Source organism: Gymnogyps californianus, chromosome 3 (assembly GCF_018139145.2).
Source record: "Gymnogyps californianus isolate 813 chromosome 3, ASM1813914v2, whole genome shotgun sequence".
In the NCBI taxonomy this organism is placed as follows: domain Eukaryota; kingdom Metazoa; phylum Chordata; class Aves; order Accipitriformes; family Cathartidae; genus Gymnogyps; species Gymnogyps californianus.
The window spans coordinates 31,651,897-31,679,340 of record NC_059473.1 but is presented as its reverse complement, the minus strand read 5'-3'; the positions used below and the strand labels follow the sequence as shown (position 1 = coordinate 31,679,340).

Sequence of the window (27,444 nt, the reverse complement as noted above, 5' to 3'; positions counted from 1 at the left end):
CTTAACCGAGGTTAAGAAACATAGTTTTTTATGTGTTTGAATACAAGGCAGTCTTAAGATAGCTGCTTCAAAGTACAGAAATACTTTCTGTCCTTTCATTGTAGAAAATACTGCATACCAAAGCAGTTTTTCCACTGAAGAGGTGAAAAAGGGCTAATGCTTGTTTTGTCCTTGCTGAAGAATGTAAATTATGCATATAATTTGTTTATGAAATGTCTGCAACTTCCAGGACAAAAGTAACCATGCCATCTGTAACTACTTTGAGTTCAGATACTGCTAAGTAAGTTTATTTGAAGCTACTATATCTTCATTTAGTTGTAAAATGCAGTCATCTTTGTCAGTTCTAACGATCTTAATGTTAACTGTACAGTCCATGCAATTTAAAATCTTGTTGCAGCTAGTTTGTTGTCATATGTCTATGTGATATACAGAAATACAGATTAATTTTGCTTATACTCAAAGCTGACCAAAAGCCACGTGACTATGTTAACATGCCCTGAGCTTGAATCAAGAAAACCTGTTGAGGACCTAAGTACTTTTCCATCAGAACCATCCCATGTCCCATCGACATGGAGTACAGGGTGAGTCCTCATCTGCCCTTAACATTGATCAATTCTAGGTCAACCAGATGTAGGCATGCAACGTTGGTCATGTTAGGTATGGTTTGTAACACAGAAGACCTTCCTCAATAAAACTTACTGTGCATGGAAGACTGGTCTAAGCCAATGTTAGAGCAGTTAAACTGAGAGATAACATTGCTACTGTGCTACTGACACAGTTATCTTCATTGTATTAACATTTTTATTTCTGTTAACTGTTTCTTGATATACAGTCAACTTGTAATAGAAGCTTCTGCCAGGCACGTTGAAGAGACTTGTGTATGGATGGCATTTGTGTTAAGGGGATGAGTCAAGGTAACTAGTGAAGAGACAGTCAAGGTGAAATAAAGCACAAGCTTGAGGCAACAGAAGAGAAACCATTTGCTCCGTCACTGCCAATACTATATCCACTATTTGAATAATGGAGCAGAGTAGTTTCCGTAGTTGGTGTTAATTTGGCATAATTCACTTGGCTGACTGCTTTTTAAGTCAGATAACGTGCAGGATTGTACTTACCCGATACCTTTGTGTTTCATATCAGTTTTAAATTTTTGAATTCAAACTTTTCAAGTTCTCAGATGCAACAGTACAATTTTAGGGAAGAACAGAATGGTAATTTGGGCCTATCTATGCCTGGTAGTAGCCCTGTTACCAGTTTTCTGGTGGGTCCCTGTATGGACTCTTATTTGACATTAAGGCTTGCTTTTGCTGTTTGACCTGGTTTTCTTCCAAAGTGTGATACAACCTGTGCATTTAATATTACGGCTTAGCTTTGTCACAAAGCTTCCACATGCATATGTGCCTCTGGTATCAGTATGGAAGGGGGAGTGCTTGTCTTTCTATCGCTGTAAACAATTTTGGTCTCTGTTCTTTTCTAATTCAACAGAATTTAGCTGCTTGGAATCCTTCAAACCCTGAGTGCCTCCTGCTTGTTGTGAAAGAGCTTGTGCAGCAGTATCACCAGTTTCAGTGCAGCAGATTACGCGAGAGCTCTCGTCTCATGTTTGAATATCAGACTTTACTTGAAGAGCCCCAGTATGGAGAAAACATGGAAATCTATGCTGGCAAAAAAAACAACTGGGTAAGCTATTAAGAATATTTCTGCTAAAATGCTTTTAGTGATCCTTTCATTTTAATAAATACAGCTCTTGCCTTGGAAAACTTGAGTTGTTTCTGTGGATCTCCATGCTTTATGTTTCCAACGGAGAAAACTTCTATTTGACTCCAGCTCACTTTCTATACTCCCTGTTTTGTATACTGCTGTCATTCCACTACCTTGGTTGAACCAGATTTCCAGGTGAGTAACTGTTTTTCAACCTGATGTTAGTTCATCTGATTTATAGATGAAAACTTTGAAAACTGTTGAAAAGTCTGCGCAGTATTTACAGGGCACATTACAATGTTATGTGGAAGTTGGAGTTAGCTCTGAAGATTTGAGAGGCAGAATAACAGTGTTGGTATGACACCCTGCTCAGGCAAATCAGCCTGCTTAGTGGTAGGATGTGTTAGGGTGTGGTTCCATATTACGATTGAGTTGATTTAACTGGTAGCTGCAGCTGCCTGTATCTCTCTGGCACTTGTCTAAGCTGAGATGAGTTGTTTCAGGAACCTAAACTGGAGAAAAAAAAAAGACTAATTTTCTGCAGAAGAACAGGAGGAGGTGAGATGGGCTAGAGCGGTGACTTTGTAGGGCCATGTCTTCATATGACAATCAGACATTAAACTGGCTTATCTGTTTCCTGAAGTTGTATCCTTTGCCTGGGAAATGCTGTGTAGAAACACTTTATGTATACCATCTCAGCCTTCTAAAATGAGGCTATTGGCAATGTAGACATTTTGGTTAGTGTGTGATTTGATCTTTATTTTTTTTCACTGATCTCTGCCACAGAGTAAGCTTTGCAAAAAGCAGTTTTTTCCACTGGTAGTATATTTATCATGGGAAGTATGGACAAGATATATCAGGAAATATCTGATTGTCTTTATGCTGAACATGTCCCCCTCTTGCTTTCCGCAATAGCATATTCTTAAGCTATACTGGCCTTCAGAAGCAGTATCTTCTGAAATAGATGCAGTCTGAAAATCAATGAAAATTCAGCATTCCTGTTATCAGGGCCTAGAATTGAGCTTTATGTCACTTGAATCATCCTTACGTTACAGGTGATGCAAGGATGTTTACAATTCACAGTACTTATTCATCTGTTTTTCTTAGACAAGTCATCTAGGCTTTTTTATTTTAAGCCAAGTAAAATTTTCTTTATCAGAGAATTTCAGATCCTTTTTTATGTTTATAGATCAGAATATTTCATTGAAACTAATTTGTTCTTAAATGTTATTCTCTATGGCTCGCATCACAACTTGCCACATCTGTAAATATCGTCAGACTAGTTTATTGAAATGCAGAAGGCTTTCTGAACTGTACGAAGATTTTATCATAATTTTTGGTAGCTGCCAAAATTCTACTCAAGATTGTAGAAAACTAGGGGTTTTTTCCTTTTTTTAATAGGAAAGCCATATCTATTCAAGCCTTTTGAATTTTTCCTCAGTCTTTGGTGACTGAATAAAGAACTTTTTTTTGCATTTGAAATGCTACCTTAGTTAAAAATATTCCAATAAAATAAATCTTAAATACATTTTGAGGCAAATCCTTTTGATCATTGCAGAGCTATTTGAGGTTTCTGTAGCATGTGCTTTGTTTTCAAAGTTTACATTCTCTATCAAGAAGACTCTGAGAGTCTTGTTTGGAGATTCTATGAACCTGGTATCTACATGACAGAAGCTTGTTTATGAGTGTCCTAAAACTCAAAACTATGAAACTAACTTGTGTAGTTCTCCTTCCTGTCCTTTACAACTGTCTTGTTAGTCTTGATGATCAGTACAATAGGAATGTTTATCTGAAAACCAAGAGGTAAATTGCATGTTATCTGCTCTGCCTAGAAGTCATTGAAATTCATGTTGTTGCTTTCTCTCAGGAATCAATAGTAGCTCAGCAGATTTCTGAAGTAATCATCCAGGAATGAACCTTGCACAGTGTTATGAAAGCAATCATCTTAAGTGCTTATTATTATTTTATATTTAACTTAATAATAATTAATAATAATTATATTTATAATTAACTTAAGTGCTTAAGTTAAAAAACTTTGAAGAGGAGGCCTGAATTCAGTGCTGTGTCCCAAAATGGGATAGAAATTTGCTTTTATACCTTTGTTCCAATATCTCCAATTTCCTGAAGTGATCTCCAAGATCTATGACAAATAGACAAACCGTTATCTGGCTTAGTAGCTTCATGTTGGCAGAGTACCAGCTGATACAGATGCCCATTAACTGTCTGATCTCTCAGTGCTGTGGCCAGAAATTCATCTGACTCAACCTGATGCCTGTGATCAGCTGCTTGGGGTTGGGTAGGCGAGCACCATGGACAGGGACTGCTCCCTGCCCATCCCGAGCACTCTTGGAAGTAATACTTTGCAAAATAATCTTGATTGAATGACATTAAAGATCTAGGCTGCAAGTCCTTATTTACTTCCGCATCTTGGAGCAGCTGATATTTTGATCAGAGGCCATTCATCTGATCAGTGGCCATCCCAGTTCATCAAACTTGGTGTTTTACCAGAAATAATTTTCTGGATTTTATGGCAAATGTTGTATGGCATTTTTTTGGAAGTTAAGTCCGGACAAGAAGCACTGTCTATAATATCCATTTCACTCTGAATAAAAAGCAAGTGCCCTGACTGTCATCAGAGCAGTCTTCGTGTTATACATGCACAAGAAGTCGGTGATTTTTCTGCATACATAAGTAATACAGCATCAGAAAGTTGGCATCTATCCTCACAAGTAGTGTCATCAGGAAGGGTTTCAGAGTCTGGCTTTAATTTAATATATGCTCACTTCTTGTTGCATAGTGTTTCTATGTGCAATTGCTTTGCCTCTGTTGTGTGATTACCAGGGACAAATTTTAAGGGCAATTCTGAGCTAGCTGGTAGTAGGGTGGATTACAGCCTAACATCACACAAACCCTTTTGGCAAATGATATAACTGACAAGGTACCATTGGAAAGATTTTGGTTGCATTCAAGATCTTGTTTTTTCTTCTTTAGTGACTAGAAGGTAGAATGCGGTATCTATAGTTCATGCGTGATACATAGACCAAGAAACAAATTGGCACTGATATTAGCATTGCTTATTGTGCATCTGCCTAATATAGCATCTTTGTCTATATGTGCTTAGTTGCTTGGCGTGAAATCTTTGCTTAATTTAGGCATAAAATAATTGAAGGAATCCAGTTCTGTAGAATTTTTTCCTTCTGAGTTTTATTTCATGTCAGTACCACAGAAAATAATGTGCTTGGCAAACAATCACTTACATTCCTCAGCTGCCCTGCTTAGCAGCTTACCATTCATTTTGGAAAGCTAGTTTCCCTTGGCTTTGACCTCTAGTACTTTCTCAGAGGGGCTTGAGCATCGGCAAGCTCGTTTCCTTCAGTATTTTATTCAGCCAATTCCTTTCTGAATCAATATGCATAGCAATTGATGTGGTCCATCGTTATGGAGGCTTGTGGTCTGGTGGTATATGGCTAGTGACAACCTTCAAGTTTTCTCTTACGCTGACCTCAAAGCAATTTATGGATTAGCACAGCTAATCAAGAGGGGAGGCAAAAGTACTGACTATTTTGCAAAGGCATATGGCAAATTTTCGGTATCAGTACAGGTTACTTTGAACGCTTTCCTCTTGAAGAGCTGTAGCCTTTGGCAAGCTGTCCTCATAGCTATGTGGAGTTCTTGTGATAACATCTACTACATGTAGTAAAGCAGTGGCCCAAAAGATAACCTTCTGACATCTGTGTGGGTTATAAGCCCTTGAGTATTGAGGGGTCTGAGCACTGGCACAGGTTGCCCAGAGAGATTGTGGGAACTCCATCCTTAGAGATATTCAGATGCCATCGGGACATGGACCCAGGCAACCTGTTCGCTGTCAAGATTCTCTACGTCTCTTCCATGGGTTACTGCTGCATTTTATAGAGAGGATGCTTCCATTATTTCAGACGTATTGCAGGCTTTTGCTTACCAAAAGGTATAGCTGTATACACAATAAAGATGATCCTGTTTAAATCTAGTATAGTATTTACAGTCACTCATTTAATGAGAGTTGCAATATGCACATTCACCATAGATGCATGTGCACTTTGTTAAAATTTGTATATGGTACACCTCTTGTTTAAAGTATTTTTTTTCTCGCTTTGGCTATGCAAAACATTTAAAATGTTAAAATGAGAATTAGGTACAGATAACTATGTTCAGGAAATAGTGAAGTAGTACATATGTGTTACTGTGGGAGAACGAATGCTGCATATTCATACAGCTTTGATTTGTCCTCTTGTTAAAATGAAGTACTGTTTTTTTTAAAAATTGTATGTCATCACGTAACTAAGTAGCGTATGTATGCAAAAATAGGGCAGTGTTAAAACTGAAAAAAGTTTTGCTACCTTGTCTCAAAATATCCTAATTTTTTGTACTTAACTGCATAAAATTAATGTTTAATGCTTTTTGTACTGCTAATTCAACATGACAAATATAGCTGCTGTATGGCTACTTCATTGAATTAAAAAATAGAGATGACAAAAAATATGGAGGAAATCAGGCAGGCATTTGTTTTCAAAAAGAGCCAACTTCATTGCTTCATAACCAGGTGGACAAAGTCTGGTTTTAAGGAAGTGTATGAAACAGAAAGGAAATCCTTTCCATATCCTTTGCATACACTTTGTGCATAAAAAAAAAGCAATGTGTAGGGGAGGCTTGGCAAATTTTCAGTAAACGGTTGTCTAGGTGTTAAGAGTCACATAATTCTGAAAACAAATTATATAAAACCTTCCACTTCAGTTCTTTCCTCTATGTTTATTCAGAGGACACTATTGATACATTCTCACCTTACTCAATGCAAATTCCTTATGTATACCTGCAATGCTTGTGAAGATGCCTCTATTTTATCTATATGCTCTTATAAATTTGTCAGGTTTTTAGCTTTGCTTTCAGATCATTTGCAGGTCTCGCCGGACCTTTGTCCGGAAATGAGTACAGCCAAGATACATCTATATTTAGGGCCTAACAAAGTATAGTCTGATTTTTGTTATGCACATTGTTGTATTCTGACTACTTTTTGCTGTTGATTTACTGGCAATGATGTTTTATGGGTTTTAAGGTGTTTTCTCATATAACATCTGTGAAATCTGTAAATTATTTTTTTTCCTCTTCAGTAATTCCATTGAGAAATGTTGTTGTAGTAAATCTTAACCCTTCTGTTTGGTATGAGCTCTTACACATTTCTCTGGTTAATATTTCATCCTCAGAGTGTTTAATTGGTGGTTCTGTTTTAGACACCAGGTCTCATTAGTGTTACCTTTTTTCCACAGACTGGAGAATTCTCAGCTCGCTTCCTCTTGAAGTTGCCTGTAGATTTCAGCAATATTCCTACATACCTTCTCAAGGTAAAATGAATGTCTAAGTTGACAGTATTTGTGAGAGAGTATGAATTATTGAAATGTTCTTAGTAACTATTTTGACTTTCCTGCCCTCCTCTCCAAGAGTTTGAAAGTCCCCCATTTCTAAACCTGATTGGATTATGTTTTGGAAAGGTGATGTTAGACATACTGTTGTTTTGCGTGCCGTTTTACCAGTTAGTAAATATACACCTATCACTCTAAAGGACCTTGCAGGATTTGGGTTGTTGTAGAAGATGACATGCAATACAGATGTTCTGGGTTTTTAGACAATATGATAAGTAGCGAACTCTTGACCATATCCAAGGTATTATCTTGGGGAATAAACGTAAATCTTTCAAGGTAAACTGTTGTATATGAGTCTATGGAATTTCATGCTATGTAAGTCTTGGGGTTTTAAATGAACGGTCCAATTGTACCAATAATCTTGATAGAAGCAGAAAAGCAAACTAAATATACCATTTCTTATCAGGGAGTGAAAGCAAATACTGGTGACATGAACTGAAGGTTTCGATGATTACTTTGCTTCATTGTTTACAAAGGATGCTAATTTGACCAGATACTTTAGAAAGTAGGACTACAGAGTATTGATGTGAGTTGGAAAAAAGTATTTCTTTCTTTGCTAAGAGGAAAAAAAAAAGTAAAAAAGACTTGTGACAAACTAGCAACATGGAATAATTTGAAATGAGTGGTTTTCACAGCAGGAGGACATTCCACTCTTTCAAGCAGTTACTGTAGAAGCCCATCATAAGGTCAAAGTTACTATATTCAGAGAACACAGTGAGAGATCTGGGTTCTCTCTGTCTGTCACTACTGTCAGAATGAAGTGCCAGAACTTCTACTGCAGACAAGGTTTGAGTCAGCTGATGTTATCAACACCCATCTTTCCTTTAAACTGCATGTCTGCCTCCTTACTCAGCTTTTTACTTTTAAATATTTGGAAAGAAGAACAGCTACTTAATAGTTAGCAACTAATGTGTTGAGATGAAAATGTCAGTGTAGATCCTATTACCTCCTTTTCATCTTACTGTTAGAACTGTCTTCAGCTATTGTTAGATCACAATTGCAAGTGTGAATCTTCAGTGTTTCTCCAAATAAGATGTCTCAAGCTAACAACCATGAAAATAAAGGCAAGAACAACTATAATCTGACTGAAATTTTTGGTTGTAGTCTGAGATCGGTATCCTATGATCTCTTTACCTTCTGTAGACTGCTGTTTGAGTAATGAGCTTCTCTTAACTTTCTCAAAAGCATCCGGATATTTTCAGTTTGTTCCTGTGTTCATGGTAGCAGCCCTTTTCCCAGCTGCTGTCTTTCATCAGGGCCTTTTCTTCTCACCTGATGGGAACGTTTCCAGTCAGATGTAAGAGGGTTGGCCAAGGCGTTTTCAGGAAGGATGGCGTTGAGAAGCAGGATGCAGCAACAGTTCACCTAGACTGCACGATAGCTGTGATTTGCTTCTGAAAGACTCTCTGGAAAAAAGGAGACTGAGAACTTCTAACATGAACTGTGCTGTCTGCTCCTGCCAGAACTCCAAGGGCCGTATTTTTCAGGAAAAATTTTAAATTGGTCAAGAATTTCAGGACAAGTGCATACCCAGTATGTTCAATAGCTTCAGTCACAGGGCTGTCTTATACCTCTGTTCAGCCTCTGGGGAAACTGCATGACTTGGAGGTTGGAAGGTGGTGTATGACTTACGTAAGTAACTGTCATCATGTAGGAACCCTGTGATAGAAACAGATTCTACTTTTGTTTCTAAAGAGTAATGTTTTAATGCATGACGGCATTCTCCTTCTTACTGTAATTCCCTATCATGTTCACTAAACATCTTCCACCTTCTCTAAACAAGGTTGGTATACTGTGGATAAATCATCAGTGCTCCACAACTGCTTCCTGGAGCGTTGTTCACCCTGAGTACTGAATGATTCATTAGTCTGAAGGAAAACGTGTATTTATTTTGCATGCATATATAGATTGTGTGATGTGAAGAGGCACGTACGGAAGGTAGCAGAATCAAAGTTTCCCAGTCTACCTTTATTTTGACATTTCTAAAATCTTAATGTCCTAGCTTTAGGGTTTTAAAATTAATTTATTTTTGTATGTAATAGCCTGGATTTTTACAACAGCAGATCCTTCTTGATGGGCAATGTACTGACGAAATCCTTAGCTTTCTTGTGCAGACTTCTGCTATGCAAACTGACAGGCTAACTGTCTGTGGTAGGAAGGTGATATGTAGTCTGGATGAGTAGCCACAGGAGAAGAAATATTGTTTTATTCCAGGAGCGTTTGTTGGCGGCAGAAGAATGATTTGACTCAGGCTCTAGCATGGATTATGACAGAGTGTGCTCCGTAGCAGGCATGGATCTTTTAGCTCTGCTGCCTTTAGCTCCTTGTATTCTGACATTATCAGCTATATGAATGTTATCTCGTATGACAACAATATAAAGGGAGGTAGAACTGGAACTCCTCTGTTATGGTTGAAATAATTATGCTCTGACTACTCCAAATTCATAAAGCTATTTTTAAAAATTCAGATTTTTTTTAAGCTGTCCATGTCTGTCTTATTTCTTTTCTTTTTTTTTTTTGGATAAGACTTTTGACATAAATAGATCTTTGATTTGTTGCAATAAAATAGGAGTTTATTTTCCATCATGTCTGCCAGTTACGTTGGCTTCATTGCTACCTGCTGGATTATGGTACACGATAGAGCATCTGTTGATGCAGTGGAAATAATTGTTCATATATTACCCTGAAAGGTGGAAGAGCAGTCAGTAATTGAACACTGTTAGTGTATTAACAGCTTAATGTTTAACTGCAGAATTTAATTGAATTGAATTAAACACTGAATTATGTTCTGGTCTGCAGTCAGCCTTATAGTGTGCAGTAGCTTCTCTGTGATGATATGCAGAGTTCAAACCTGTGTTATACTTTCTCTGCCATCTTCTTTTTTGATGTTTAATTACAGCTACTTGTATTAAAATCTGGTGAAATATTTAAAGGCCATTGTTTTTGCCTCATCAATCATTCCTAGTACCCCCATGATTTGTAATCCTCTTCTGAAATTTTTATTCATGTCAGTAGGTAATCACACTACAAGTGTGACTGTAAAGCTTTGTATAGTAAGCCAATATTCAGGTTTGAGGATGTAAGCTGTGAGAACAGTCTGTAGTGTTACAAAATCTTTGGAGTTGTTGAGAATACACTCTGGAATCATAAGATCTTACTCTGTCAAGTTTGTACTGATGGTGGTGAGAGTATTCTCCTTTCCTTATAAAGAATGAAAATTTGAAGGCGTAGCATAAGTTGGTTTGTTATGGACTGGAGAGGCAGATTTACCAGGTTATTTTAAAGGTATTCACTGCACTAAATTTAAAATTCACTTCAAGTGTGTGTGCATTTTAAGGAAGACAGCTAAGTATATGAAGAAGAGCGAGAATGGTTAAAAGAGCAATGCAGAGTACACTGTCTCTTCCTTTTGAATTCTGAAATTCTAGTAAAAGTTCTTCAGTTATTATTTATTTGGAGGCATAATACCCCTTGTAATGGCTGCAGCAGATAAATCTTTTTTCGTAAGTTTTCTTAGCATATTCCTTCACATTTGAAAGAAAAAGTATCATTCTTTATTTTCCAAGCTAAAGAACTGTTCAAAACAAAATGTTGGTTTACACTGAAAAAGCACATTTAGGAAAAGACACCCTTTCATTATTTTTTCCTTTACAAAGTTATACTTCAGTACAAAAGTTTTGAATTTAATGTGGACCATTGTATCCACTTTTACATTGTTTTCTTATGCAAATCCATTTGACAGATGAAAATTTTAAGTGTTGAAACAACTGCAGAATCAAGCTGGTGGCTCAAACTACTGCAAGGTTCATTACTGATAAGTCTTTCATTAAGGTTCTCTTATTTGACAAGAACGTGGCTTTGGCTCAGGAAAAGCCTTACATCTGTATCTGTTTACTATTATACTTTCCCTTTCCCTTTTTTGCAGTTGGATTTTTAATCAGCACATTCATTTTGGCTTGAATTCTGTTCTGTTGGTTACAACATTTTTAATTTTCACCATGGTATTTTGTAAATGGAAGTATTCACTGTACATACTGATTTTGAGAGTCAGTCTCTAGTTCACATTTGTGCCTCTTTACAGATAGCATGTATGGCCACAGTAATAATGAAGGTAATAGACTTAGCTTCTAAAATACCTCATCCAAATTTTGTTTCATTCTTTGTAGTTTTGGTCAGCTACAGGGACATGTGTTGTCATAATGATAATTCATTAAATATCTCCAGCTCAGCAATTTACAAATTGTACTGGATTATGTGACTATAGTATGATTGCACAGTATGAGTGAACTTTAGAGTGGGTTGCCAGTGATGCTGTAGAAAACAAGACATTTAGGTATATTTCTTTTATTTCCATGTTTTTTTGAGGTTTTGGCTAAGTAAGGTGTGCCCTGATTACCACCACCTTCTTGTATGTAATTTTTAAAGTATTCATTTCCTATTCTTATGTACCTGCTTGTTGTACCCTGGTGAATAGCTAATATCTGGACCAATTTAGCTATGATGCTGTGACCAACAGCCTTCCAATAATTTCTTACTATTCAAGTGTAAAGGAAATATGCATGGCAGACCTAATTTCTTTTTGTAGAAGTTTAAAAAGTCTTTAAACCTGTTCTTTCTGAAGAGCTTTTTTGTGATGACCATTGTATTTAGTGTATATCTTTCAGATCTGAAACAAATAACAGACATTGTCTAGACACATTGCCAGGGGCCAAACAGTTTTGTGTAAGACTGTCAATGGAAAAGGTTTATCCTCCAGTTCAAATTGAAAGATAAGAACATATTTGTGTTTTTCCTTAGTGTGATTTCATCACTTGGAAGTCTGTTAAAAGACTTCAGTGCAACTTTTGTTTACAACATAGACCAAATTCCAAGTACTGTGAAAAGACTGTAATACTTGTGTATGTTTGAGTAATCAAGTATAGTAGAGAACAAACAAAAGTTAACTATAATATGCAGGGTCAAACGAGATTTTTTCCAGGCCAGTTTCTTTACTATTGTGATTTAGCAGTTTGATTTATTTGACACCGTTTAAGGTTTGTGTTAAATTGCTGCAAGTACCAAAACACAAGTACACTTGTATAAAAAGTAGTACTTCTGCTGTTTAACTCAAAAATTTGAGCTAAATATTCTGACAAAGTATAATACTTTCTTTTGCTTTTAAACTTCATTTGATTTTGTTGGTAGCTGGCTAACTAAAACCTGATATGTAGTGTCTTAAGGTCACAAAGTCAATGGCAAGAAGGAATTAGAGTCCAGATGTGACGTGATCTTTTTACACTAGTCTGTTTTATACTATGCTGGGCGGCTGCCTCTCAAAAGAGCATAGAGCATTATGCAGTAATACTATTTGACTATCTTCCCATAATGTATATATGTCCTCTATATTGGGTAGAATGATGGACCTGTACATCATATGAAGCGTGTCGTGTCTATGGTGCCAGCTGTTATTTTACCTCTTTTACAAATAGGAAAACTCGCAGTTTATAAAACTTGCAGGTAATCCTGAAATAGTACGTGGTTCTCATAATTCACAATACTTTGCCCATGCTTTCCATAGAGATCTTTTAAGCTAATACATAGATTGCTGTTAATCTTATACTACTTAAGACTTTGTGACAGAGGCATAAAGTTAACTTCCTGAACTGTATTCCATAATGTATTCCTTATCTTGAGATGTATGTAAGCATTTGGAGCAAATAGTTTATATTTTAAAAGTAGATATCAGTATGATATTCACTAGATTGCTTATTGTACCAGCATTAAATTACTTAAACAGAATATTGAATTGTCAAAGATTGTCTAGATTTCTTCTGCTAATAGTTTAAAGGCAAACTTTATAACATGCAATTATAATGAGCCATTGAGATTTTAGATTAGAAGTGGGTCTGTGCAAGTTAGTACTGGCAGCGTTAGAAACAGAGTAGTTTGTAGTAGCTGAAGTCAGTAAATTGTACGATCTAGAGGCCATAAAAATAAATGTAACTTGTGTGTGTGGAAGACATTTGTCAAGAAGAGACGTTATTAATACTTGTCTCTAAGAATCTTTCATTTTAGCCTGTGCCCAGAAATTTGCAGTTTACTTTTGCTGTCCACTTTTTTCATCAAAAAGTACTAAATGAAGTACCATCACGGAAGTATTCCTTTTCCTCAATATGCTGGCCAGTGTCAGAGTAGCAGCCTGCTGCCAGAAGCGTGCAAACTCCAAGCAGGGGAGCTTGCATAATGAGTGAGGCCAAAAATAAAAAAAATAAAAGTAAAAAGATGTTCATGTCGTGAAATGCTTCTGGCAGTTTAGGAAGTTGTGGAGTTGGAAAAATAGTGACTTTTGTGGTGATAAAAATATTTTTAAGTGTCTAGTTTTTCATAATAAATTAAACATAAGATCTGTCAGCTGTAAAGTTTTGGGATTTTTGGGTTTTTTTATTTAGCAGGATGTTTCAGTTGTCACTGTAGGTAAAAGTGTAAGGTCTTACTTATTCCCCTGTATAGAAGGATTGTGCTTCTTAGCTAGTCTTACTGCTCCAGTCTAATTATTAACCTTACAGAGTTTTGCAGAATGGGTCACCCCTCTATGGATTCTGGCATTGGAGAGTTAAGAGTAAAGTGTTACTGCTATAATTCAGTGAAGCTCCAGAAATACTTATAGAAACTACAATTTAATTAGTCATCCTTTCATGATTTTATTCTCATACCTTCTGCCCACAAACCAAGGGAAGCAAAGCCCTATAAAAAGTATACTTTATAATCAGAACATGTTACATTTGAGTTTTGTAAACTGATCAGTTTCCTTCATTCTCACTAAATTTTATTAGTACAACTTTTCCACAACAACATGATTTGTTTGTAGTAACTAGTCACTAAAACCACATAAAACATGTTAGTGTCAGGAGCACCTTAAGCTCCATATGCTGAAAGTCAAAGGCAATTTTTAAAATCAGCTTTTTCTGTAATTTATTGGAAGATTTTGTTAATAAGATCTGTCAACTGGAACAGCTCATTCTGCACAGCTGATGATTTTTATAGGTTATGATCTTAATATGAATCATAATCTCCAATCAACTGTGTTTCTGATGACAGTTATCTTATATTTAAACATTTTATTTCTATAATACAATAGTAAAGGAAAGGACCGCTACATCTACTGATAAATTAAATCTTATGATATTCATCTCAATTTCTGTGAATTTTTCTCTAATTTGATAGAACTACTAATTTGCTATTCTGAGTAGAAATAGGGATTTTTTTGTTAATTTTCTAAAAAAAATTTAAGAAAAACAAGTTAAAAAGAACAGCTTCTGAAATTTAAAAGCCTTTTTTGCATCTGGTGGGAAAGTTTTTAGACATGTTATGTTGCGTGACTTGGTTCAGATTTACTGCCTTGTTAGGGCTTGTAATTTGTACTATTGCTTTACATTTGCATTCTATGTATTGCATAGGAAGAATGGAATTCAATAGCCATAAAAATAATTGCAGGTTATTACATAATGATGGTGCTTGTTTTATCTGTCATGGTCCACCCATAGTATGTATAACAAGCACTGTACAGTGGTCTTAAACTGGGAAGAGGATCTTGGAGTTATTTTTTTTAAACTTTTTCTTCAGTTCCCCATTGCCATTTCTTCTTGAAAGGAAAAATATTTGAGAGGTTCCTGAGCATAGAATATGAGCATAGCAATAATCTGTAAAATTCATTAACCAGCAAATCTGCATTTGCAAATATAGAAGTACATAAAGCATGATGGTAGGATGCTAAGAAGGGTATTTCAGTGCTGAGCCCACAGCCTCTTTCTACTGTTAGGTTTCTTCCTTAGGCTTCGGATCCAGGTTTAAGTCCTACAGCAGCTCATATTTTGAGGTTTTAAAGTCCATTTTGTATACAAAAGTGCCAGTTATTTACTGTTACGGTGATTGGGTTGGTTTAGTGTTTTGGGGTTTTTTTTTTGTTCTGGCTTTCAGATTACTAGATTATGTCTGTCTTCTTCAGAAAGAATAGTACTAACACGGATGTATGTCTGTATGATGATTTCATACAATTATTATACTTCCTTGTTTTGGATTCTGTGATTTGCCCCGGTAACTTTTTTCTGTTAAATACACAAAATCCTTTGATGGCTGTCAGTGTAAAAAGGTTGGTTTTGTTTGTTTGTTTTAATATGTATCTGAAAAATAACTGTGTAGTGGAGTGTGTTACACTGCTGACTTCTATTTGGTTTCATAGGTTTAAAGGTTTAAGCCAAAAATATTAAAAAAAAAAAAACCAACAAACTAAAGCTTTACTGTTGAATCAATTACTCTCAGCAGTAAACATTCTGAGGTTGGATGATCCATCACATTTATTTTTATCTAATTGATACTGACAATGTCATTGATCATAATATCATGAAACATAAAGTGAAAAAAAAAACAAAAAAACCCACAAACATCTAGGAGGTTCTGCCCTTTTGCTTCCATGTTACCAAAAGAATGCACAGCGTTTTCTCCACTAATTGCTAATGAATAATGTGCCATGTTTCTATCAAGTTTTGTATTTCTATAGTAACTTCTATTTAGGAAAGTAGTTGCTTGTTTACATAAGGTGTATTTCAGTATTTTCTGTTTTAGAGGGAGACTTTAGATGGAGAAGGCTAAAGGAAGGACTGCCTTGTCCAGCAGCATCTCAGTGAGACAGTGAAAGAAAGATAAATAAAACAGACCTGTTGACTCTCTATTTCTGTTTTAATGATTTAAGTGTTCATGCTAGAACTTGCATGTCTTTTATGTGCTGAGACCTGCAATCATTGCAAACAGCACGTCCATGGGAGAGATGGGGCAGTGGGGAGGAGCATTAATTTGGCTTCATTGGATGCAATTAGGTGCGCTCCTTAGGTCTCAACAGGTTACCAGTACATCAAAATTTGGGCAACAAGATGTCCGTGAATTAAATGTTGGTTTTCAATTACATAATGAACTGTCTGGAGTGCACATACAATATTTAAGTATACCCACATAATATAGATAGGAAATCCTTCTGCTGAAGAAAATAGTGAAATAGAGTTAAACTAATAATGCTGCTCCAACTCTTGCCATTGCTTGTCGTTTTAATTATTTGCTTGTTGGAGTTAGCTTTAGTAATAAACCGCTGAAATATGTACCTTTTTTAGTATATCTAAACATGCTTATGTATTTGGAGATATAAGATATTCTGTGTTTTAGTGTAACATCTTTTCTGGACTAGAAAAATGTTAGACAAATGTGACTGATGTCTTGACTAAAACTGATGACTGACTGATGGTATGTAAATAATCAGCTACTCATTTGCAAGAACCCTGAGGACAATGTGTTGGTTAACAAAGAATAAACATGCTCGTTCCAAATTATTATTTTCATTGTTTAGCAGTTATAGTGTGTGTCTGAGATAAAATCATTAATTCTATCTCATTTTACCTAGACTCATGACTTTTTGTAAGTAATAAATCTTATTTAATTTTCATCTTACTATTGTTAAGTGATTAGATTAGCTCTTGAAACCTAGGTCAAATTATGCACCGGTTACCATTTTGACATATATATAGGTATTGTCTCTTATCTACATAGGCTAGGTGAAAATAGTAACTGAGCATCTCACAAGTTCTCATCTAATATATTGTTCACTGTAGTTGTGACATGTGGAAAAACCTCTCTATTTTTTAGACAGCATGGAGGAATTAGCTGTATACAAATTTACAGGGGAATCCTGAGCTGTGAGTGGAGAGCTTGTCCAAGGCTTTAACCAGAATGGTGTTCTTCCTCTCCTCATCTCTTTCTATAACCTTCGCAATTCATCACAATTACAATGAGCAATTACAATTCAGGTCCAGTGCATTTTGGCACGTTTTTCTTGAAGGGAAAACAAGCTATTTCTGTCAGCAGGAGAGTTGTATGACTTTTAGAGTTGGTGGAGATTTTTCTCATAGGTAATTTTTCCACTGATAGGGATTTTTATGTTGACCCTCCTTAAAATTCTTGACTGTTCTTGAGTGTCTTAAGTACCTGTTGATTTTAGTTGTCATGGACACCTCTTAACATTTGGACAATAACTTATAAGATGTTACATTGACTCATATAAGTCACCTTTTCCATTTGGAAAATTGTACGCTGCTTTTTTCGACCCCCACCAAACTATATAGTTAAACACCACCAACAAAACTCCGCTAGCATTAAAAAGACCAGAGCTCAGAGTTCCAGCTATTGGTCCAAGCAATAAAAAGCATTTGGTTTCCATTTCTGAAAGGAATGAGATACTCCCTGCATGCCACTGACTTCAGTGGCAATAAACTCATCACAAGTACATAGTATTTCTCAGGATCAGACTCTTGTTAATATGTTAGAGAGCTCGATGAAATGGAGTGTATCTCTGATGATGCTTAGAACTTCTATGATACATTCCTTCCAAAGTTCACAGAGCCCAGCTGTGTTCTGCATGAAAGAAAAGCACTGTAACTGTTTCACTGATTTAAAAAAAAAAAAAAAAAAAAAAAAAAAAAAGAAGAAAAGCAAATAATGACAGAGCAAGGAGTAGAGTACATGAAATCTGGCTTGCTGACTGTCTGATAGTCCTCTCTGGGTGAGAAGTATCTAAACTAAGATACAATTTTAATTTGATATTCTTTACACTGTGTTTCATCTTTGTTTACAAATGGAACACTTAACTTTCTAGCTAGAATGTAGTTCTTTGTGTATCCATTTTGTTTTATGCATATCATGTATTTTGACAATGTATGTAAAATGCTATTAAAATGGCAGTAATTTCTAGGCTTTGTTCTGTGTAATTAACCTTGACTGCACAAGAACCACTCAACAGAAGAGCTGTTTATCTTGCATTAAATATTCATTTTAACATGCTAACTCAAGCTGCTTTTGCAAGTTTTGATTTTATTTTTTTTAATTTAAAATCAGAAACCATTGCTGAGACTTGATTTCAAGACATGGAAATTAATAGATGGATACTGGGTAATAAAAAAGACTTATTTAGAGCAGGCAGTGTATTTGGAATAAAGACTAGTGACCAGGATTTATGCAACTTGTTTCGTAGAAATAAAGGACTGTGGTGCTAATAATATGACACTTGAGGACTGCATGCTTTATGAGCTCTCCTAAACAAAAGAAATGTTGGAACAAAATTACCAGAGGGATTCTTCTGGTTGCAATAGCAAATGTTTCATGAGAAGCTGTGCAACTGAATTTGTAATAAACAAGACTGGCATTTTATAATTGTGTTCTTGCAGCATCGGTTTTACTGTATGGCAGCAACTTAATAACTAAAATATTCTTTTTTTTATTTGTTTACCACATGTTGCCAGTTCCTTCTTGAAAAGATGTGTGATCAAACTGCAGCCCAGTTTACAGGCCTTCAGGCAATGATAGTATCAGATTTAGGAGACTATACCTGTTAAAGCAACTTGGAGGCATATATTATCTCTCTGACTGATGTGAGGCAGCATTGCAGTATGCAGAATTATTTTTGTTGGCTTCTTTATTTATAAATTTTGTGAATATAACAGTATAAATTTACCCCTCCTAGAAAAAAGCTATAGAAAGCTTTATGCCAGTGATACCAAAAGTTATCACTGTTATCAAAAGGTAAGTAACTATGTATGAATAAACAGTATATTAATATAATGCTTCAATACTAAATAAAAAAGAAGGAATGGCACTAAAAAAGTAATTTAATAGAAAAGAACTGAGACTCATTGGAAGCCTAGTAAGAAGAGAAGATCCATATATGATTGAAAAAATTGCAGTCTATTAGGTTTGGAGGGATGCATTCCCGGGAAACTTGGACAATTGTAGTAGTGATCTGTATAAATAGGATGTTAAAAAAAAAAAAATTTTTTTTGCCATGCAGTTCAGCAAGAGAAAAGGTGAGTGTGTGCTTAGTAGGACTGCTTTTATGGAGCAAGGTGATATGTGTGCAGTTTTCTGGCACACACAGATGTAGGTTTTAAGTAAAACAAGCAGATTTGTGAGCAGTAGAAATAGTGAAGCTTCATTTCGTACAGGTTTAATCTCTTGTCTCCTTGAAACTCTGTGCTATGCCATTTTGGTTCTCCCATGTGTCCCATGTAGCAATTTATCAAGTGAGAAGATGGGGAAGTGTTTTCACTGGTCGGCCCCCCAGTTGCTACCATTCACAGCAGGCTGAATTTATCTGTCACAATATTTGGTGGGGTAATCGGTTATCTGTCTCCTCTACCTGACTGCTGATCTTCATATAGCTTCTATGAACTTAATTATCTTTGAGACTAAAAACAGGTTGGGGAAAGGAGGGAAGAGGGCGGGGAGGCATCTGAAAGTGTGCTCACGTGTGCACTGAGTCTGAAACCAAATTAAAAGGGGGGAAAATCATAACAATATGTGTACATGAGAATGAAAAATTTGCTGACATTGAAAAGTTTTTCATCATCCAAAAAGTTTTAGAATAGTTTTGCTCAAGTGGGATGAATGCCCAAGTAAAGTATTTACACTTGGTTAGCACCGAGACATTTGGTTGGATTTGTTTGTAAACTGCTTCCTACAACCTAATCCTCTATCAGTGTTGTTTCAATCAATTTGGGAATGCCCATCTAAGGGATTATACAGTTCAAAAATATATCTTTAGTCAAGTGATCAGTGCAAGAACATTTGTGGTAGGTCAAGGTGCAGTTGGTTTTCTCCTTCCTCCGCTGAGTTGTTCATCACTGTTAATGTGAAGGAAATCTCTCCCTTCACGTGAGCTAAGAGAATCAACAGTAAGTTTTCAATATGAAGACAGCTTAACAGCTCATTTAATATGCAAAAGCTATTTTGGGGTCGGACGGAAAAAGCAAGAGTCTGAATTTGTAGAGAAAGATTAATAATCTCTGCTTTACCATATTAAGGCAATTTTGGAAGGTACTATCAATTCAGATATTTACAGCTATACAAAACACATCAGAGTGTGCTTTTTGAATCGCAGAGAAAGAGTGGAAACAAGTCTTGTCTGTTCATCTTTGTGTTCTAATTTTGGATTCTTTGAAAAATACAATGAAAAAGATTCTTATTGAGATTAATATTTTGGAAGCTTACTACATGTAAACTTTTGAAAACACTAGTTTGAAACTTTCACAGTATTGTCTCCAGATATTTACTTGTTTCTCTTGTGCATGAGTGCATTCAGATCCTTGCGAAACTGTTACACGGAGAACAAAGTATTTGAAAACGCTCTTTTTATTATTTTTAAGTAAACTGTTAGTTCAGGACTATTTACTTTTTTATGCGGCCATTAATTGCAAACCAGCTTCTAACACGCTGAAAGCTAGACAAATATACAGCAAAGCATTTATCAATGCTGATTGAGAAAGGAACATTCAAAAATTGACAAAAATACCTTGACAGTGTCCTGTTAAGTAACCATCTGCAAATAGATTAATTCCATTATTTTAATGGACTCCTTTCTTGATTAATCAATGACCTTATTCTCTTAAGCATATCTGTCAGGACATGTCTTCCTAGCAAATCTATTCAGCCTGGAGCACGTAAGGCATCATCCTCATCTTCAAACTGTGTTAAGTCAAGAAAATGTTGTGGTAATGTGGGCATCGCTTGTCCAAGAACGTTAAGAACCTTGGTCAGGATCTTTTTAACCATAAAAGGATGTGTGTTACGCTTTCTTGTTTGGTATAAGTTGGAAGGGAGTGAAAAAAAATACAGAAGGAATTTTTATTACAGAGAAGTATTTCCCTCCAAATAGTACATGAAGGAATATCGTGTCTGAAAAAAGACTTTGTTGGCAGTGGAAGAAGTAGTCTGAACTACATATTGTTGCTGATAAATGTTTTAGCTGTAGATGAATAATATATTTAAAATTCAAATTTGTCTAACAGCAGAAACATAAAAAGTTAATTTTTATACACCTACTTATTTTTTATCTATTTGTGTAAATCTTTCTCTGGGTACTAGGCCTGATTTTTTTTTTTTAATCCCCTTCCCCACCCCACCCCCCATACCTAGAGACTGTTACCAATTGCAGGTGTTTAGAAGCTTACCTGTAAAATGAAGAAAAATAAAATGAACTTGGCATTGCGTGTTTCCAGGAATTTCCATATGAAGAGAAGAGTTTTTCAGAGCAGTTCCATCCTGGTGGTGTACAAACATAATTGTTAGCAAAATGTTTATTTATTGCTCTTCAATATGTTTTCTATTTCTTTTAAGAATAATGAGAAATTCCTGGGCATTGATATTGTTTATGGTGGGAAAATGATACATTTTAAGATCGTGAAATTGTAAAAGAAGTTCAAAAGCGAATAGCCACTTTTACGCTCTTCAGTTTGCATTCCATTTTTAAGAGTATATTTCCTTTTTAAGTTTAGCAGTATTAAAAAAATTCTTAATCTCAAGCTCACCTTTAGTGACCAAAACTGTTGAGCATGATAAGAGCAAAGTATGCTCCTTTTGTTTCCATGGGTGATGCACAGATTGGTATATTACACATAAGTATGCAACACATGTCATTAACTGTAAAGACTTTGAAAGTTTCTGAGATTCTGTAAAAAAACCCCAAAGCATAGTAGTATCTTTAAAGCCTCAGTTGCAGAGTGAGTGTCAGTGTCTTCTCTTTCCATATCTCATGATGATGAAACTACATCTCAATGTGAAGGACCAAGAAGCACAAATTTTATATTCTGTTTTGATTTCCACAGAGATTCTTAAAGAGATTCAATGTGATCCTGAGAGGACAAGTCACATAATCTCTTGGGTTTTCATACATAAAAGGTGGTGGTGGGGGGGAATTGTAAAACTTCTTTGTGACATACAATTTCACATTGATACGATGTTTTGTTTCTTTATTGCAGTTAAATTTCTTTCTAAAACAAATTATTGGTTGTACAGCTATTCCAGTAGTTTGGAAGCATTTACATGCTGAAAAGGCAGGTAGTCAATTTTTCAATAAGTGTGCATGTACCTAATATGTTCTTGTAATTTCAGAGTAGTAAAAGGATTCCTAAGAGTGCTTGTCTTTTTATTTATTTATTTATTTTCTGTAAAGGACTGGGGGAATGAGAGTAAAGCTTACTTATTTCTGCTGTATTTTTCCTACAGTGTGTTTTGGAGAAAGTTAGATGTGTTGCAAATATAAGATTTAAAATGTAGATTTCAATCAATAAAATAACATCTGCAAAGCATTATATTTACAGAGAAGTACACATTATGGAATGTATATTGCTGTATAACTTTCTGGAATGATGATATGGCTTCACTGAATCTTCCTTCTCAGTTTTTCTTAGACAAATACTGAAAATAATAGTACAGTTAATCAGAGTAACTGATTATTCAGTAATGAGAATCAAGTCACTTGCATTTGGAAACAAGGAACCCCTGATATACTCAACTGTCATAAAAAGTAGTTGATTTCTAGCTTTAAACCAATGTTTTGTCTGGAGTGAAGAGCAAGTGTGTACATCATAGTTAGTGGGTTTTCTTCCCTGTTTTGCAAAGAAATATTCATTACACTTCATGTTGTGGGAAAGGACTAACTAGTAGATTCATTTCCCTGTGTTTGTGTTAGAAAAAAGAAGAGGTTTATGATCCTGGAAAGTGATCAAGGCAAGAAGTATTATGACTCCTGTTATGAAACCAGTTGTGTGCAATTTTTTAAGAACAAATATTTCAGATGCCTTTATAGAAAGGCTGGTCTAATGGCCCAGTTGGTGGAGTTTGGGCCAGTCAAGAAATGACTGAGTTTTTTATTCCATGAGGTGTATTCTGCCCTCATTGAAGTCAACAGGAACATGATCAGAGAACTACATTCATAAACATAGATTTTCAAACCATCTGAAATACGAAGGGTAATTATATGGCATTATATATAAAGGCTTCTTTGTGTTATATGCTTGTTCTGTGTTTCAGAAGGATAAATATATACAAGAATTGTGGGTGTGTCAAAGCAGCAAAACTGGTTCAGACAGGTAAAAGCATTTGAAGTGGTGTCTTTTGCACCATTAATAGTTTTGTCTCAATATTTCTGCGTCAATATTATGAATCCTGTTTTCAGGGATTTTTTACTCCTATAAAAGCGTCAGGCTGAAATTTGGCTCATCAGATGAATTACTCTTTCATTCTTTTTCTATGAAAAGAAATTTGTGCTGTCAGTGATAGCTGTCATACTGGAAATGCTTCTACAACTTGAAGATTTTTCTTATTGTTCATGAAACAGTTGGTGGTAGTTAAAGGAATTAAGGTTAATAGGCTTCCTTTCTGCTGCATTGATGGAGAACTTTGCAGTCAGGATCTAAAAGTTTAGGAATACTGACTTAAACCCTGTAACATCACTGATAAGATGTATTAATCGCCACGTTTTAAAATTGGGAAACTGGTTTATGAAGTTTTACTAGAGTCATGTAGTGACAGAACAGAAGTAGATTCTGGTAGTTGTGATTTTCAAGCCATGGAGTATCAAATACAATAATTACTTTATCTGCTAATTTAGTTGTGGCTGTCAACCTAAATTTGGTATAATATTTATTAATAGGTGAGTACAAGCTGTTCCATATGCTAATCTTTGTCCATTTGAATATTTGTTTATCATGGTTGAACTTTATGCAATTTAAGGAGCTGTCATTCAGTAGATGTTTTTAAATCTTCAAGTAATATCCTTTGATACAGTAATGTTGGAGGGAGAGAGGAAATAAGCAATTTTATTAATTTCAACCAAACTGAAGAGGCTTGAAATAATTGTTTTAAACATTAAGTTTTGCTTTAGTCATAGGATATCTTTTAAATACTCTTTTAATCCATTTTAAGTATACTTTGAATTGCTACCAGCAGCTTAAAAAGTGTGTATGTATGACTTTAGGATTATAAGTGTTTTGCATGATAAGTACTTTGCAAATGCTTTCGTGCTGCTTTATTTAAAAAATTATTTAATATCAGTTCAATATGTCAAAATGAAGCAGAAGACAGTGGAAATGATATTATAATCTCTCTACGTGAGCAATGGTGTGTGTCAAATTCACTTAACGTTAAAACTAAGTCTCACCACTGAAAGTCTACTTAAGTGTCGTTGTCTTCTTGCCTTCGTTGGCAAGTAAGCGTTCAGGCCTTTAGATGTAAATGGCAAGTCAAGCTGTTGTGGTGTCAGGTTGATCAAACCAAACCTGAATTTAGGAATGGCCTCAGTTCTTTCTGTCTGCCTCTAGCTACGCTATGCATGATCCAGCACTCTATGAAAGAAACTTATTTATGAAATTTGATTATGATACCAACTATCCAATACACAAGCATTGGTATTCCCTGTGCTGAGTTGCCTGTTACCAGTGTCTGGATTGCTGATAGCTTCAGTATCAGCTCTGGCAAGATTGCAAAACCTGTCATGATTACTTCTGCATTAGCCACGTTTTCTCAACGCAGAGCTCAACCCGTAGCACCAGAGGTCTGATTGATTAGTGCCACAGTATTTCTTGCTCATCTGAAGACAGTGGCTTTCATCTTCTTCCTTACCTGCTCTGAACTGTGCTGGAACCTGCTAAGCCCCCACTACATCAATGGGAGCAAGACCTTCCTTATATGAAGTTCATTTACTTAATCTGTTTGAGTGGAAAGCGTAACAAGTAAGGTGTCTTGGCTTTCAGAAGTAGTATTGGAGGGTATCTTGATCATACCTACAGTATTCTTTGCAACGTCCTTGGAATTTCTATATGCCTGGACAAGCTCTACATTGTCCAAGACCTGTTTTATTTTCTGATTGTAGACTCAGAACTAAATGAAGTGCTGTCTTTCAGATAGAGCAACACTGTAGGTCCCAAAGCAGATCACTCTTACTGATGCCTACCTTATCATTGGTAGTGGTGTCAGAAGTTTGTTATCTTTCTTGTTGAGTGGTTTTTTTCTTGAATAATTAATGAGGGTAACTTAGTTTTCTCAGTATCACAGCTGGATACCCTCAGACCACATATCATTAGGTTTCCATGTGCTGAAATATGGAAGATACTTAACTTTCCTGGTTAAAAAAAAAGTTAGTTCTTGATAAAATATTATGGCAGACAGAAGTTTTTCACCAATTCAAAATATATGAAGTGGCATCATTTATAACATAAGTGAAGCTGAAGATCAGTATTTACTTTATTGGCAATATCCACTAACAAGGGATTTTGTCAAAGTTGGGAAATATCTACTAAACTTGTTTGTTAGAATAATATTGCATCTGAGTTCTGGTGAGGATTGTAACATCCTGAGTTTGTTTAATTAAATCCAACTTTGTTAAGTGGGAATTAATGCAAAGATATTTATTCACAAACTGCCTGAGGCTCATAAAAAGATATGAGTCCAGTCTAGTGAGCAGACACCAGGTAACTATAACATTGCTTAAGGTTGCTCTGGTTACTGCAACTAGATTTGTGCCAGCACCTGTTTAAAGCTCAAGTTTCTGATTCCATTACTTAAGTTCCCTGGAGAATTACAGCCAAGAAAAAGGATCTCCTGTTGGACTTTGCATTGACAATAATTTTACTATGTTAGATTAAAGAACAGTGTTTAGGTCACTGGGAATGTACATATTCTTCTAAGAATAAGCCTTTTTTTAGCTGAAAGAGTTGATCATGAGCATCACAGAATACACGAAAAATACTTGTAAGAGTCAGTGCATTATGTCACTTATCCACCATGTCACAACAGTAAGTTGTGGTCCCATTCATTGTCCTGGATAATGCATTTTACCTATAATTTATTTAATGAAAATATGCTAGAAGAGTGACAACTTCAAATTTCATAGGAAATTAATGGAAAATTCATGGACTATACCTAGAAATGAACTTCTGTAGCATGAAGACTCAACAGAATATTTCCTCTTATTCACCTATTTCAAAATCTAATCTGATATAGTATCTGTGATCTTCAAAGGAAACACATGTTTCTATGTTGTTGCCAATTAGCCCACCAGTGGTTTTTGTATAGTCAAGTTAGCAGGTCATGAAGTATGGGCATTTAGAGAAAGGTCTCTTCACATAAGCATAGTGAAACTGAAGTGTTTCTCAGAATTGAAGAAAGGATTATATTATTCATGTTAATGGACAGTGCACTGAAATACTTTATTTGAACTGAAACAAAGAAAAAACAGTTGTTTATGAAAGATTATTTAAAGTGTAGCACCTTTGCTACAGTCTGGTAGTGAATGTTCTAAGTGAGTGAGTGTTCACCAACATAAGTAGGTATGAAATAAAGTTTTCAATAGCATCTTCTTAGTTTTCTTCAACAAGCAGTAAGACCTCACCTGCTTTGTTCAAGGAGTACACTATAACCTGAAGAAAGTTAGAAATGTCTGTGCCCACTCTGTCTTTCTTGTTTCTCCTTCACCTAATAGCTGTCTGGTTTTTCTGTTTCCAAAAGTAATTTCAGTCAAGGAGGAATAATCTAAATTCTGATCTCCCCCACATGAGGAGTGCAGTTTTTACAGACTTTGAACCTTTACAGTTCAGGCTTACCTCCTGTTTTGTTTTTAACCTTCCTATAAATCAAGGCAACATTTTGTCTTAAGCTGTTTTCTCAGAAAGTGAATGGATGACTTTTTCTGAGGAGCTATATGAACAGTCATTCCACCATCAGTCTTGAGCCTCCACTTTCTAGGCTTACTGAACTTTATGTACAGCTTATCACAGACTTGCTGCAAGTACCTGTCATAGTCGTCTCAGCCATCTATCTGCCTGTACAACAACATAGACTTCCATTTTTCCTTCTCAAGAATGGTTTTTCAATTGGAAATAACAGCCTCTAGAAGGAATGGAGTACTACTGACATCCTCTGAACACATTTCCATGAAGGAATTCTTTGTACGTTTTTACATCAAGGGTTCACCTACCATATTTCAGAATTTCAGGTAAACCACATTGTTCATTTAGCTGTAATTTTAGCTTGGTTTCCTAAGGAAATGAGGCAGCAGTGAGTATATTGTCTGAGTGTGTCTGTTCTGTTCTCCCCTTTTCTCAAATAACTGTACCTTGCATATCAGTACGTTCCAGAGTGAAACTGGCAAAGAATGCCCTTCAGTTAGTTCCTTTTCTTGTTCTAAGATAATTTGTTGAGAGCGCTATAAAAAAAATGAGTTAATTACAATACAAAGCAAACATACATTAGGAAAAAAAATGGGGATGTTTAGTTTTGTCTGGACTTTCCTGGTATCTTTATACATCTGCCTTCCAGATAGTAAAGACTTATGAAAGGGACTGCTCCTCTTTTAACAGTAGAGCATCAAACACGTGGTTGCCACAAAACCAGTTATTACAGTGCAACTAATAATTATAGTAATCTTGTGAAGATTAAAGTT

General features: G+C 35.6%; 1 protein-coding gene across 3 annotated transcripts in view; it reads left to right on the top strand.

Moving 5' to 3' along the window:
- The window catches only part of BABAM2 (BRISC and BRCA1 A complex member 2), a 178,416-nt gene that overhangs the window by 52,399 nt on the left and 98,573 nt on the right, over positions 1 to 27,444 (top strand). For all 3 annotated transcript variants that reach the window (XM_050893630.1, XM_050893629.1, XM_050893631.1), the window contains exons 5-6: positions 1,486 to 1,680; positions 7,002 to 7,076. In XM_050893630.1, the coding sequence (XP_050749587.1) occupies positions 1,486 to 1,680; positions 7,002 to 7,076 (270 nt within the window). The remainder of the gene's footprint in view (positions 1 to 1,485; positions 1,681 to 7,001; positions 7,077 to 27,444) is intronic.